At 42.5% G+C, this 14,022-nt stretch overlaps 1 protein-coding gene across 9 annotated transcripts; it reads right to left on the bottom strand.

Annotated features, from left to right (window-relative positions):
* Positions 1-216: 216 nt before the first annotated feature.
* On the bottom strand, positions 217-13,460 carry LOC147625427 (low-specificity L-threonine aldolase 1-like). 9 transcript variants are annotated; one of them, XR_015268980.1, is made up of 13 exons: positions 12,421-13,460; positions 10,614-10,828; positions 10,302-10,442; positions 9,949-10,060; positions 9,759-9,809; positions 8,139-8,210; positions 2,489-2,621; positions 2,353-2,411; positions 2,164-2,264; positions 1,970-2,036; positions 958-1,064; positions 780-871; positions 217-510 (listed from the first exon to the last, which is right to left on the bottom strand). XR_015268980.1 is itself a non-coding variant. In XM_086818764.1 (11 exons), the coding sequence occupies exons 1-11, from the start codon at positions 12,673-12,675 to the stop codon at positions 469-471; spliced, it is 1,248 nt and encodes a 415-aa protein (XP_086674890.1). In that variant the 5' UTR covers positions 12,676-13,460; the 3' UTR covers positions 217-468. The 9 variants fall into 9 exon arrangements, 2 of the variants coding, with proteins under 2 accessions (XP_086674890.1, XP_086674891.1); XR_015268982.1 differs by having other exon boundaries at positions 958-1,061; XR_015268979.1 differs by having other exon boundaries at positions 780-1,064.
* Between the last annotated feature and the right edge of the window lie 562 nt (positions 13,461-14,022).

Here is a 14,022-nt window from a genome sequence, read left to right as displayed (position 1 = left end):
CCATACTATCTCGTATCATAGATCTTTGCAGGGCTATGCATTGCATGCTCATGGCATCCCTCATGATTTATGTTTTGTATTTTTTGTTTTATCCCCCTGTATTTGCAAACCTCTTTTTGGCAATCCTTCGATACACAAATACCTTAACGACGTCTCTCTCTTCTAATTTCCTACCCTAGAAGCCGAAAACCCTCCCCGCAAGGCTACACCCGTGGGTTCTCAGGATGATGTTTAGATTAATCATGGATAATAAGTGTGTACAAATGTAATATCATCAAATGAAAACATGCTTCTTTTCAACAAGCACTTCTGCATCAAATTGTCATTTCCATCTACAACTTGTTGACTATCAATAGATACACAAATTATGTCTACTACTTCCGAAAAAATCTTCTTTCGGAATTGTGTACTAACACCAGAGCATACACATCCAAGCTGAAAAGGTTACTGTTTCAGAATGGCCATTGACTATATGCTTCCATTTGAAATTGTTGAATGCATCAACGTGTCCTGCATTCAAAAATACATTCCCCAAAAAAAAAAAAAGATTATATACAATTAAGAGTTTTTCTAGAAACTCTTAATCGAAATGACATAAGATTCATGAGGCAAATATTTAGTGAGCTCTAACATCTCTCATAGTGACCTAGTCTCAATCTTCTGGCTACCCCACCCCCCACCCCCTTCTTTCTCTTTTCCAGCACAGACAAAACCCTCCTACTCTCCCTTCTGGATCTTACTCATACTACCACCCTCTGGCTAAAGAGAACAATACGCACCACCTTGGTCCCATAACATGGGGTCCACGTTGCTCTCTCCAGTGTTTTCGGCAGTGGTTCCTCATTCACACACATGTATCTGCTTCATATTGCTGTATACCAGGCCCACAATCTTAGATGAGAGAAAATTTCCCCCACTGTAAATAGATAGAGAGACCAGATTCCAGAACATGTCCACCTTGCAGGATTAGGCCTTTTTGTTTGCATGCGACCTCCACCGCAGGCATGTCTTCACATGCTCCACCTCTATACTTTATGGTCACTTGCACACTCGCAGCTTTGCTGCTGGCATCCATACAAGGTGAAATACAGTTTCAGAAAAGTTAAGAAACAAAAGCATTGCCTACACTTAGCATCCCCGGCCGCCTGCACCCACTTCTTTCCCCTTCAATCAACAAGACAACCGTGGGGGTTTAGATCTCATTTTGCACTCACTTTGTTCTAAAGCCTCAGCTTTCCCATTCAGAACCTCACATGTATCAAACCAACTTTACGCTAAACAAGTCCTATGAAGATGGGTAAGATGTCATGGCATAACAATGCACAGGTGATGCCCCTTTAACAACAATCATGCAAGAAGCATGATTGCTTGTTCCAGGAGATGGATGCTATAAGGTAGGTCAACCCCTTTTGAGCTTGGTGCCTATACCTTAGCTCCTGATGAAGACCTACACCAGATAGCCTGTAAGTAGACGCAGTTGCAGCCTGCTGAAGATTCTGCAACTTCCCTAGATGAGTCACAGCATTTCAACAGCCTTGAAAGATAAAAGAATCAGAGTGAACCTATCAACGCTTTTGACTCTTTTTTGCATGTGCGGGGGTGTTTATGCTCTACATGGAAGAAGCCTGCTTCTTGCCCTCTCCAGGAACGCTATGAGGTAGGTCATCCCCTTTGAGCCTGGTGCTATGCCTTACCTGCTGATGAAGTCTCTAGAAGGCTTTTTGGGAGGGGGAGCTCAGTCTAAAAGAGGAGCTAAGCCTTACAGAAGCAGACACCAGATAGGCTGTTAGTAGACACACAGATGCAGCCTGCTGGAACCAACTTCACTAGATGACTCCCAGCATTTCAACGGCCTTTAAAAGAAGATTAGAAAAAGAAGAATAGTTCAGAAAGTAAACATATAAGCGCTTTTGACTTGGGGAAGGAAGGGGGTGTATGGGGGTTGGGGTGTGGGTTGGAGAAGCACTACCTGAAAGCACTTAATGGCATACTCTACATCATCTTGAGAGATCTGATGATGCATAACCACCCGAATCCTGCAATGCACAACATAACAGTCCTTGATATGCTACACTTGACACTTGCTAACTTAGAGAACCACAGCGATGCTCAGTATACCCTACACGTGCATGCATGTAAGCGAGGATGGGTAAATGACAATACTTATTCTTATGTAGAGCCAAAATTAGCACCCCATGTTTCTCCAGAGCTTCACAAATCTCTTCTACACTAAGTACCGATTCTTTTGTGACCTCCATAATAACCTATAAAAGGCAAGTCCTTGTCAGGCTAACAAGTCAAAGGTTAGATTTCACAAAAAAACTCACAACTGAGTGAACATCCCAAAATCACCATATTAGTTTCCACGGAGGCAAGATCAACATGTAGCCCCTTTATAGTGTTCACTCCATCTGTAGACATAAAATAAGAGTATTACACCACACAATGTACTGGAAGGAAGGTAAGGTAATGCAGAGAGCACATATACCTGCCAAAAGACGTGCATTTTGATGATCAAGATGGAGCTTGCAGGCTATGTCTCTCAGAGAAACCAAGGCTGGTGCTGCTAAAACTCCAAGTTGTCTCATACCTCCTCCAAGAGCTTTCCTCACCCTACGAGCCTTGGTCCACAAAGAAAACATCTTCAATATATGTATTTGGGAAGAGAAAAAAAAAATCCAGAAAAGCATTCGCCGATTTGGGCGCTTTTGGTAGATTAAACTTTTTTTTAAGAGTTTAAAGGCCCCCTCTAAGGTTTAAAGGTGTGTTTTTTTTAAAAGAATATATATATATATATATAAACACAAAAGCAAAAGCTCAAGTTGCTTTTGGGGAAGGTTATATAAACCCCTTAAGTTTTTGACAATTATGTGTCAAAAATCAGATTTTCAAGAGTTCAAAGTAGCTCTCGAAGCTTCTTCTTCGGAACATCAGGCACAAATCGCCACCCAGATGCAAGCCTTGCAAAACTCCCTCTCTCTCTTGACCACTACTCTGTCTACTCTTTTGGGTATGAATACCTTGGCCTCTACTTTAGGCCCCAACATTACTCCGGAACCGTTCGGGGGCGAGCAAAAGCAGCGTACCAAAGAGATCGTGAGGCACTTGGCTACATAAGTGGCAGTTCCATTTTCAGTTTCATCCATATGATGATGGAAAAAAGATCCAGTTAGCAATAGGTTTCCTCTCAGGCAAAGCTTTGCTTTGGTGAAAGGAACTCAATCCTAAGCCAACAACTTGCGCACAATTCGAAGACATCTTCAAGAAGGAATTCCTCAAGAAAGAGGATGATTATGATGATGTTGCCCGGTTTACAGCTTTGACCATGACCTCACAGCACCTCACTTATGAGGTCTACCTCCAGAAGTTTAGGAACTTGCAGATGAAAGCTACAAAGATGGATCCCACTACTCTTTTGGGGTTCTTCGTAGCTGGTTTACCATACTCATACCGTTTACAGGTTAAAAATAACAAATGCAAAACATTGGACGAAGCCATTCATTCAGCTCAAATCTATGATGATAGAATGGTCTCTTCCAAGTCTAAACCCGTTACCGAGCAAGGGAACAAGCACAAAAGAAAGTTCTTCGCACCTATGGCTAACACGACTGAAGGAAAGTCTTCGGACCAACCTTCGAAGAATTCAAGTTCGACACCCGCGAAGAAGAAACGACTCCTTAAGACTTTAAAGCTCAAGAAGGAAGGACGTTGTTTTATCTGCGAAGAAAAAGGACACATGCGTAACGAGTGTCCGAAGCAAAAGGATGCAAAGACCAACGCGAGACCCAAGCCAAAGGCAGCTAACCAATTGTCTTTGACAGGTACGTCAATTACTGTACTTTCTCGCCCTAGTACATGTTCTGATTGTTTGTTCAACTCTAAAGTTTTTGGCTTGCATGATCTTCTCCGAGTTTATGGAGAAGTGAATGACCATAGAATTCACATTCTTCTAGACCCTTTGTTAACTACAAACTTGTGCAAAAATTGAGCCTTGATACGACACCCAGTGAAAAGGCAAGTATGGGATCGAAAGGCGGAGATGCTTCCAATCCAGATTCAGGACTACAAAGATACTCTGGAATGCTATGTTATGCACCTAGAAAATGTAGACTTGTTATTAGGGATTGCGTGGTTTAAGACTCTCTTCAAGTCCAGATAGACTGATCTAATCATATTTTTTTCTTTTCAGCATAGGAAAACCCAGTATAGTATTTTAGGTGATTGTATACATCTCTCTCAGGGACCTCTTGTAAATACAGTTGACTTTGGAAATATAATGGATTCTTCTTTGTATACCGCTTTCCATTGTGTATTGTTCTCATACCTTCTATGAATGTCAATGATTAAGTGTATTTGAAAGCAAAGAATTACAAAAGATACTTGATTCATTTCAAGATGTATTTCTTAAGGAACTGCCATTGGGTTTACCACCTGAATGGGCAGAAGATCATCGTATTGACTTGATCCCTGGTGCTCATCCTGTCAGTATTCCACCTTACAGGATGAGCCAAGCTGAGGAAGATGAGTTGGCTAAACAACTCGAAGATTATTTGAGGATGGGCCAAATCCGTCCAAGTAAATCACCTTGGGATGCACCTGTGTTGCTTAGGAGAAAGAAAGACAACACCTGGAGAATGTGTATAGATTACAAGAGATTGAACAAGCTGACAATTAAGAACCGTTATCCTCTCCCTAGATCAGATGGCCTTATTGACCGGTTAGCAGAAACAAAATATTTCACGAAGATAGATTTACGTACTGGCTATCACCAGATATGTATTCATGAAAGGCATGTCGAAAGAACCGCCTTTCGAACTAGGTATGGCCATTACGAGTTTCTCGTATTCCCTTTTGGGTTAACCAATGCTCCAGCCACTTTCCAGCAAATGATAAACGATCTTTTTCGTGAACATTTAGGAAAATTTGTGGTGGTGTTCCTGGATGATATTTTGATATATAGTCGTACTCTTGAGGATCATGTTAGACACCTCACGATTGTCTTATCTATTTTAAGACAAAATCGACTATATGCTGACTATGACCGAGTTCAGAAGGTTCAGGACTGGCCTATACCGCGAACAGTGAAACAACTTCGTTCTTTTCTCGGTTTTGTTGTTTTTCTTCGGAAATCTATGCGAGAGTACTCTCAGCTCACACTACCGATGACCGACTTATAGAAATGTCATGGACGTAAGTCAAATCAACCTATCACTTGGAATAACGATTAGGATATGGCCTTCAGACTTTTGAAAGATAAAGTCAAGTAAGCACCTATCTTAGCATTACCTGATCCTAGTCGGCCTTATGTTCTTAAAACTGATGCCAGTGACTGTGCCATCGGGGCTGCTCTATTTCAAGATGGTAGACCGGTTGCTTTTGAAAGTAAAAAGCTAGACAACACTCAATCTCGTTGGCCAACCCTTGAGAAGGAGCTTTATGCTGTGATTCATGCTCTCAAGGTTTGGAGACATTATTTATATGGCTCCAAGTTTGTGGTATTGACTGATCATCAGTCAATCAAGTATGTATGTGATACGGATGATTTGAGAGGAAGGAAAGCTCGTTGGACTGAGTTAATGCAAGATTTTGATTTTGAGGTTCGTTATCGGAAAGGGTCCATGAATAGTGTTGCAGATGCGCTTAGTCGAATTAGAGAGGTGAATACTTTGTCGTTCACCGAGATTTCTCCTGACTTATTTCAGTCATTGAGAGGGCTTTGCAGGAGTGATAGTTATTTTGGTCCATTTTGGCAAAAGATCCAGCACGGCAGCTCATTGATTGACCAAGACTCAATGACTAAACAGTCTACCATTCAGGCTGCAGGAGGCCACTGGATGATTCGGAATGGTTTACTATTCCATAATGACAAAATTTTGTACCACAGATCTCGGACATTAGGTCCAAGATTCTTAAGGAGTGTCACGACGTCCCTTCTGTTGGACACCGTGGGGTACACAGGACCCTATCGTTAGTGACACACACTTTTTATTGGCCAAAGATGAAAGGGTATGTAGAAGATTATGTTCTCAAATGTCAAATTTGTCAGGGAAATAAAGCTGAACGCTTTAGACAGGCTGGGTTGTTGCATCCTTTGCAAATCCCAGGTAATAAATGGGAAAGTATTTCCATGGATTTTATTATCGGATTGCCAAGAACACATCAAGGCCACGATTCTATTTGGGTTGTGGTAGATCGCTTGACAAAAATGGCTAGATTTTTACCGACCCGGAAGACTATTACAGCTACGCAATTAGCACGGCAGTTTATCGAGCAATTGTTTAGATTGTACGGTTACCGCAAGACATAGTCAGTGATAGGGACTCTAAGTTTACGAGTGATTTTTAGAAACTTGTTTTTGAGAAGTTGGAAACAACTTTGAATTTGAGTTCCTCAGATCATCCTCAATCTGATGGCCAGACTAAAGAGTGAATCAGATTTTGGAGGATATGCTTCAGGCATATGTATCCAAAAGACAGAGTTCATGGGAGGATCATCTTCCTATGTTAGAATTCGCTTATAACAGTACTAAGCATACGAGTACAGGTTTTAGTCCTTTCATGCTTATGTATGGTTTTCAACCTAGATCACCTATTACAGTAGGATTCTCCGAACTTCAGCATGATCACCTATTACAGTAGGATTCTCCGAACTTCAGCATGATGCAGCACGTAATTTTTTGCAAGATATGCAAGAAATGTTACAAGTTGCGAAGGAATCTATTAGAAGTGCTCAAGACCGAGACAGATTTTATTCTAATAGATATCGTTCCCCCAGAGAGTTCTCTGAAGGAACGATAGTGTATTTGCGAGTTCCGAAAGATTCTGAGAATTTACGGACGAGTCGATCTTCGAAATTATCCCCTAGATACTGTTGACCATTTCGTATTACACGAAGGATTGGTTCAGTTGCATATGAATTGGATTTGCCTTCTCATGTGAAAGTTCATCCTATATTTCATGTCAGTAGACTTAAGGAGGTACTGGGTGGAACAGACCAGTTAGTTACTCCTCAAGAAATCATAGATGTTGAGAACATGACATTTGTTCCACACGAACCTGAAAAGATTCTTGGATTTCGTGAAAGAAGATTACGTAATACGCTTATCACGGAATACAAGATCAAGTGGAAGGATCGTGTTGAGGACGACGCTACATAGAAGACATTGACTACTCTTCAGAGAGATTACTCTAGCTTTTTAGTGAGCTCAGGAGTGAGCTCTTAGAGGAAAGGGAGTATGTCATGTGCACAGTGTGTATCTATCGTGTGCTACACGCACACAAGACTAGCTTCGAGGTTTAGGGAAGCTTGGAGCTAGGCAGGCTGATTGGCAAGCTTAGTTAGGAATAGACTAACGAGCGGATGCCCAAGTGTGGACGCCCGATGACCGGCCAAGAACCTATAAAAGGGTGGCCAAGGTTAGTCATTAGTCATATAGAGTCTCGCGAGATTTGTGAGAGCTCTATGGTCTGGAGCTTGGATCTAGTGCAGACATGCACCTGCTTTTCGCAACCAATGCCGACAGCAGTCTCGAGGCCCGCGAGGGTAGCTTCGTGGCGGTATGGGACGTCACGAGGTAGAGATTGGTTGGTACGTCAACCTAGTTAGCTCAGCTCGTGGCTCGGTGGCGACAACCAAGATTGTGGGCTTGCCCACGCTGCCATGGTTTGGAGGCGAGTCAAGTCTACACCCCCTTCTTGTTTGTTTGGTTTGTTTGCATGTTTCGAGTCTCGTACCAGGAGCATTCCACGAGGAGATCCGGTGTGGATTTGACAGCTATGAAGAAATTTGTTAACCAAAGTACCATTTTAGGAACACATGATCTGCTTTTTGCAGAGCGCTTTGTAAGGTAAGCATGGAACAGGCCCACATAACAGGTTTGCACTGATGAAATAAGTTAGCAGTGACAGTCTTTTTAAGGGGTTAAGCTGACAAGTCCTAGTGCTGCGGGTTGTGCGCATATATGTCCATGGTCAGCCCAATTATGGGCCAACATTGATCACAAGCCTACTCCCAACCTGGACACCTTAAACACGTTGGCATCCCCATGTTACTCATAGTTTTCTCATTTTTCCATTAATTGAACGTGCATGCATCCTTTAAACAAGGAACTGACAGAATCAAAAAGATAGTTATTCAACCTTTGCAATGAATTCAGAGGATCCAACAATCACTGAACCGATCGGTGCTCCCAAACCTTTTGATAAGCAAACCTACAAAAAACAAGCATTTGTGTCATGTGAGCATCGACAAAAAACCTTGCACATAAATGCACATTTGAAAGCAAACCTTTAAAATCACGAGTTTGGGTGTCATGCGGATACTACTGAGACTTTTGTTGAGATCTCCTTCTCCTAAACCCTATAGTTAGATGACACCTATGGTGTCAGCAGCAGGCCTCCATCCCATCCAGAATCATATGGGCCAAAAACAGATCCTGCAACCTGCAGACAGTGTGTGCAAGGACACACTCCTCAGGTCATCCTGGTACCTGAACATCAGTTCGTAAGTGAATACCACCTATCTAGTGGTGAGTCAGATTCCACAAAGCTAAGTGATTGGTTTAACTATTCAAAACGGGTAATCTTTGGATGTTCAATTCTCCATATAAGAGAATATAGTTCTTGATAGTACCTAACCCGACCTATATAGTGTGCATACTGTTGGATATTACTAAGGTTAGTTGTGAAGCTAATTAGGAGTATGATTAACCTAATGCTTCAATAACCTCTCTTCAAAATTCTGAGTGTTGAGCCAGGGGGTATGGGTCTCATAGTTGCCAAAAAACCAAAAGCATACCCGTACGAAAAACCCTCTTGTGTCTATTTTTACATGTGTTTGCTTTTCTTTTTTTTGTGAGTTTGCTTCATGTTTTATAGACATCTTGATTCTGGAAAGAAACCAATTTTAACAAAGTTTGGCTCTATCTTCTACAGTCAGGCTAAAGACATGCATGTTATGTATGTTTCGACATTCTACAGGTAACAATATGTATAAGCTATAATTTGGCATATTTCTGATACGTACACCGCCCTTTTTAAAAAAGGTTTATGAAACGGTTTTTTTTAAAACCGCTGGCAACAATGGTAGGACTGCCGACCCCTCTGGTGGTTGCCGGATGTGGTATGGGATGTTGCCAAGGCAGTTTATGGACAAGAGGTGGTCTATGGTGTCGGCAGGCCCCTTGACCCCATCCAGAATCATATGGGGCCCAAAACAGGTCCTGCAACCTGCAGACGGTCTGTGCAAGGAAACACTCCTCAGTTCATTCTGGTGCCTGAACATCAGTTTGCAAGTGTCAATTAACACCTATCTAGTGGTGAATCCGAGTCCACAAAGCTAAGTGATTGGTTTAACCATTGAAATGATTAATCTTTGGGTTTTCAGTCCTCCATCCAAGAGCACTCAATCAGAATTATCACACAAAAGCACGGTTGTTGATAGTGGTTGATAGTGCCTGCGACCTATACAGTAAGCAATTGGCCATGTTACACAACAGTGATCCCAATACCAAGAAGCCCTATCAAAGGCACCTTTTAAGGGAAATCATGCACTGCATCTGAACATGAATGATGGGGTGTCCAAGCCCCTGCCCGTTTGTTGATGCAGGCATTCCTCATGCGGGCACCAACGATACCAGCTTTGTCAAACCTTGTCATGTCCAAATTCAAGAAGTGAGGTGTCTCCTCAGCTATCAATGCTCTTTTATTACACTTTCTCACAATGCTTGCAAGTCAAGAGATGAGGGAAAGTAACCTCACCGAAGCTGAGTCTGCAGCCTGCACTAATCGTTCAACTGGTACTCCCACAGCCTGCAATCTTGCCAGTAGAGGATTTTAATTACTTTAATCTTACATACAATACCGATTAATGAAAAGTGTAAACTAACAACAGGAGGCTTTGACTGTCTGTGATACTGAGCCAGCAGTATATGATCATAGAGAAACCTACATCTGCAGCATTGAAAATGCGTGCTCCATCTATGTGCAGCTTCAAGCCATAACTCCTAGCCAAGGCTCCAATTTTGTCGGTGTACTCAGGACTAATGCATCTCCCTCCAGAACTGCAAAACCCTTTCTTCGTGTTACCATCTCATTTCATATACGTAATGGCTTGCAAACTAGGTTAATAATAATTCAATCATGCAGATAAACCATACATGTCAAGGATCTAAGCTACTATATAACAATCTACTGAGAGAGAGAGAGAGAGAGATTTAATATCATCTCTGAAAGTCTAGTATGGCCTAGGAGGCCAAGCACAAACTTGCATAGTTGCCTTTGCAGCTTTGTTATGCCACCTACATTCCACTCCAAAGTCGGTGTTTGCTTTGATCACCATCTTCCATTCTCAAAATATTTGTCCTCTTTTTTGTACCACCCCTCTGGTAATGCCCCCACTCGGATTTGATGGGACACCAACTCTCTCCATCTCCACTCCTCAAGCTGCAGCAGTTTTACCAGTGGGAGGGGAGAGAGAGAGAGAGAGAGAGAGAGAGAGAGAGAGAGAGCTCGTGAAGTGCGCGTGCTCACCACCACTAGTTATAAGCAAGCAAAAACATCGAAATTACACCATTGAAACTGGTTACTGAACCCAATGAAGAGCTAGAGTAACACCTGGCATGCGTGTTTTCAATGCAGATAAGCTGAGTCCTTGGAACGTGGAGATCATCAGGTTTGCGGATTGCCGCCTCAACCTTTTCTAGGTCCATGGTACCGTCTCTTTCATTGGGAACTATGTGTGAGTACACACTGCCAATTGTTGAAATCCCACCCTGCTCATAAAGATGTATGTGGCTTTCTGAGCCGATAATCGCTTCACTCCCTCGAGTCTGCAAATTAACATGTATTTAGCGTGCAGAAACATATTTCGATGTAAAATTACCAAAAAAAATTGCTACAAAATCAAGAGAAAAGAGGTCCTTTTTTTTCATAGTGTGATCGCTTGCAACACACAAGAAAAAAAAAGAAAGCTCTCTTCAACACCACTGATGAAAACCAGCTGGCAATTGATCTTTTGATAGGCAACATCCTCCCAACTGCTGAGAAGTCCTTCTCCAACTGGCAATTCTAAGAAAGCCCATTAATACTAGGTGAAGGAAACACACCCTATTGCAGCAGCTCCAGGGTGCATGACCAACTTCCTCTCTGCTTCCAGGCTTCCGCTCTAGAGTGCCTTAACCAACCATTCCCACCAGTTTCTTTTGAAATACGGTGTGTCAGTGAGAATGTGCAGCTGACAGCCTGGCACATTTAGAGTGCTCATTTTGAGGAGGCTATTGAGAGCACCTCCCTTTCCCCTTCTCTCCCTGTTAGAATTGTGCATCTCAGTGTTTTGGGGCTTTACTATTTATCTAGGATTTTACTGGATTTTCTCCTAATTATTTGTCCAGGACCAGTCGGCCAGCCCTAGAGGCAGTCGGCCAGTTTCCTCCTGCACTATAAGGAGTTCCCCATTATTCACTCTTTCATCCAATCCACTTGCACATAGTTCAACATTCAGTTGGCCGTTGCCATTGTAAAGCTTTACAGCTGTTATAAAAGGTGATCTTGTCCAACTCTCTATCTCCTTTTCTGCACTCTCTCATATGTTTATGCTTCCGCCTGTGCTATCTCCTTCACTCCCATCCCCTCCAAAACAGTCAATGCCATGTGGATTGGTCTCATCCACACTCAATAAGTACTATAAGCATATCTAGGTTGATTCATGCATCAGCAGACCCCTTCTCCTGATATGGAGCAAGTGTCCCTTCTTCAATGTTCAATCTCTCCCTTGTAGGATGTTCAGCTATCCTCAAATATAGACTTTCCGCATCTTGCAATGCTTTCCAAAGCACGACACAACAATATAGAGCATATTTACATGACTCTGTTTCATAGCTTTGAAACGCCACAAAATGGTGTGAACGGACAAATTGTCTTTAATGAATGCCAATTTTCTCCAGATTGGTGAACTCAAACTTCTACCTTTCTTTCACATTAGCATACCCCATGGGTTGACAGCTGCAAAGGTGGCAAAGCCTCACCACGCTTGGGGCGGAGCTGAAGCTGCACAAACTCTCAATGGTTTCCGCTATCTGCTCCTACCATCGATGCTCACCTGAGTCCCCCATTGATACTCAAGTAGCACCAAAGGGTGGTTGACCCCCACCACACTCGAGTGGAAGATGCGGAGGCACATCCTCTCTCCTGGTCACCTCCAACGAAGCCATGACTTTCAAGGACAAGGCCTCACACACATATATGATGGTGAGTCTCTCCAACACTTGCACATGATAGGCATGATACACATGATGCACGATAGGCATGCTATATACGACGATGTGCATGAGAGGCATGATGTACGAGGCGTAGGGAGACTGAATGGTGGTGAAAAAGGAACATTCAAGAGGAGAAAAATTGCATGAAGAAAAGAGGGGCTGACCTCGCAGTGAACCAGGACGCTGATGAGGTTGCCCATGGTCCCGGAAGCCACAAAGAGAGCGGCCTCTTTGCCGCAAATCTTAGCCATCTGCTGCTGGAGCTGATCAACGGTGGGATCGACGCCCAGCACATCATCATCCACCTCTGCGTTGGCCATGGCCTCGCGCATGGCAGGGGTAGGCTTGGTCACGGTGTCCGAGCGCAGGTCCACGACCCTCTTGGCAACACCGTTGGCTTCATGGTAGCAAGACATCATGTCTGCAGAAAACAAAATGTATAGACGTCTGAGCTAGAAGACGGGCTTTATTGGCGCTTGGGCAAATATATATATATATATATATATACATGCAGAGCCGCCATGCAGCTTTTATTATTGCATGCATGGTGCTTGTTCGCACGTGGCGCCTATGAATCCCTCTTGTTTACGCTTCTTGTTTTTTTAATCGTTGAATATTCCAATTTGAGTTCCAACCTCCTACGATCAGTCACCTTGCACGTTGCCCCTTATCTCTTGAGAATTTCACATGCCACTAGGATGGTTTGGGCCTTGGTGGTGCAGTGGTGGTGAGCTCGTGGACTCCCCCCAAGCCAACTTGACCCAAATCATACTTGCCTCTCGATCGGCTTGAGCTCGCTTCTCCATCAACACCCTAACCATCTTGGTCTCATCTGAGCGACCGTTTCCCTAAGTCGTCTTCTGAACAGAACCATAAGGATAATCAAACATGTTAGAGTGTGAGTTAATTTTTTTAAATTTGTAGAACAATAAGCTTTGAAAACATGTATGCACTTCAATTATCCAATCTTGAACTTATGCATTTGAGTTTTTTAGCCATTGGTGGTGCTACTCATGTCACCCATGTAACATGTCATCTTCCAACACCACATTGCCCCCTTGGACTCCACTGTGCAGTGCTCAAAAAATATGTTTTCCCAACTAATCAAAATAAACATAATGCTTACTAAAAACTATAATGTTGTAATTATGAGTAGACATTTCATTCTTGCCCCTTGAAAATCATGATTATACCAAATGTCTATGAATGAATCAAGTTTTTCGAGCATTACTTCACAACATGCCATGTACCCAAATATTGCATTATTGCAATCGGACTCCACCACCATTGGGATGTTTCCCCTCTCCAAACCTCAAGGCACTTTTTTGCCTCTTTTGGGGACCACATTACTTTTAGATTCCACACACCACACATTGATATATCATGAAACATTCTCGAAGTGGGGAATCTTTCCGCCGCCACAACTTTACAAATCAAGAATCTTTGATATTGTTCTTTTATGTTACACACTTAAAAGTATGCCAAAAAAAACGATGTTTCAAACAAACACTTATTCTTTTTAAATTGACAAATCAAGATCCCTTATGATGGTGGTCCCTTTGTAGTGGAATCAACACTTAGCACCACTTTGAACAACTTTATTGATATTGGCATCTAATGGCTTCCACGTCTCAAAGTGAGGAAAATGTGACTTTGAGTGCCAAACATGAGATAGCAAGATAACATAATTGAGCTTCCTTTAAAGTTTCTAACTTATATTTGTTGGATTTAGATTTGAGTTGGTAGTGCTCATAACTTGTTTTTGC

Source organism: Cibotium barometz, chromosome 24, assembly GCF_041138505.1.
Source record: "Cibotium barometz isolate CiBa-2024 chromosome 24, ASM4113850v1, whole genome shotgun sequence".
Taxonomy (NCBI): Eukaryota; Viridiplantae; Streptophyta; class Polypodiopsida; order Cyatheales; family Cibotiaceae; genus Cibotium; species Cibotium barometz.
This window is presented reverse-complemented; position numbering and strand designations above follow the sequence as displayed.

Coding starts and splice junctions, on each gene's coding strand:
- LOC147625427 (XM_086818764.1), bottom strand. CDS start 12,675: ATGATGTCTTGCTACCATGAAGCCAACGGTGTTGCCAAGAGGGTCGTG. Junction 2,412..2,488: donor AAATGCACGTCTTTTGGCAG/GTATATGTGCTC, acceptor TTATGTCTACAG/ATGGAGTGAACACTATAAAG. Junction 2,265..2,352: donor CCTCCGTGGAAACTAATATG/GTGATTTTGGGA, acceptor TGCCTTTTATAG/GTTATTATGGAGGTCACAAA.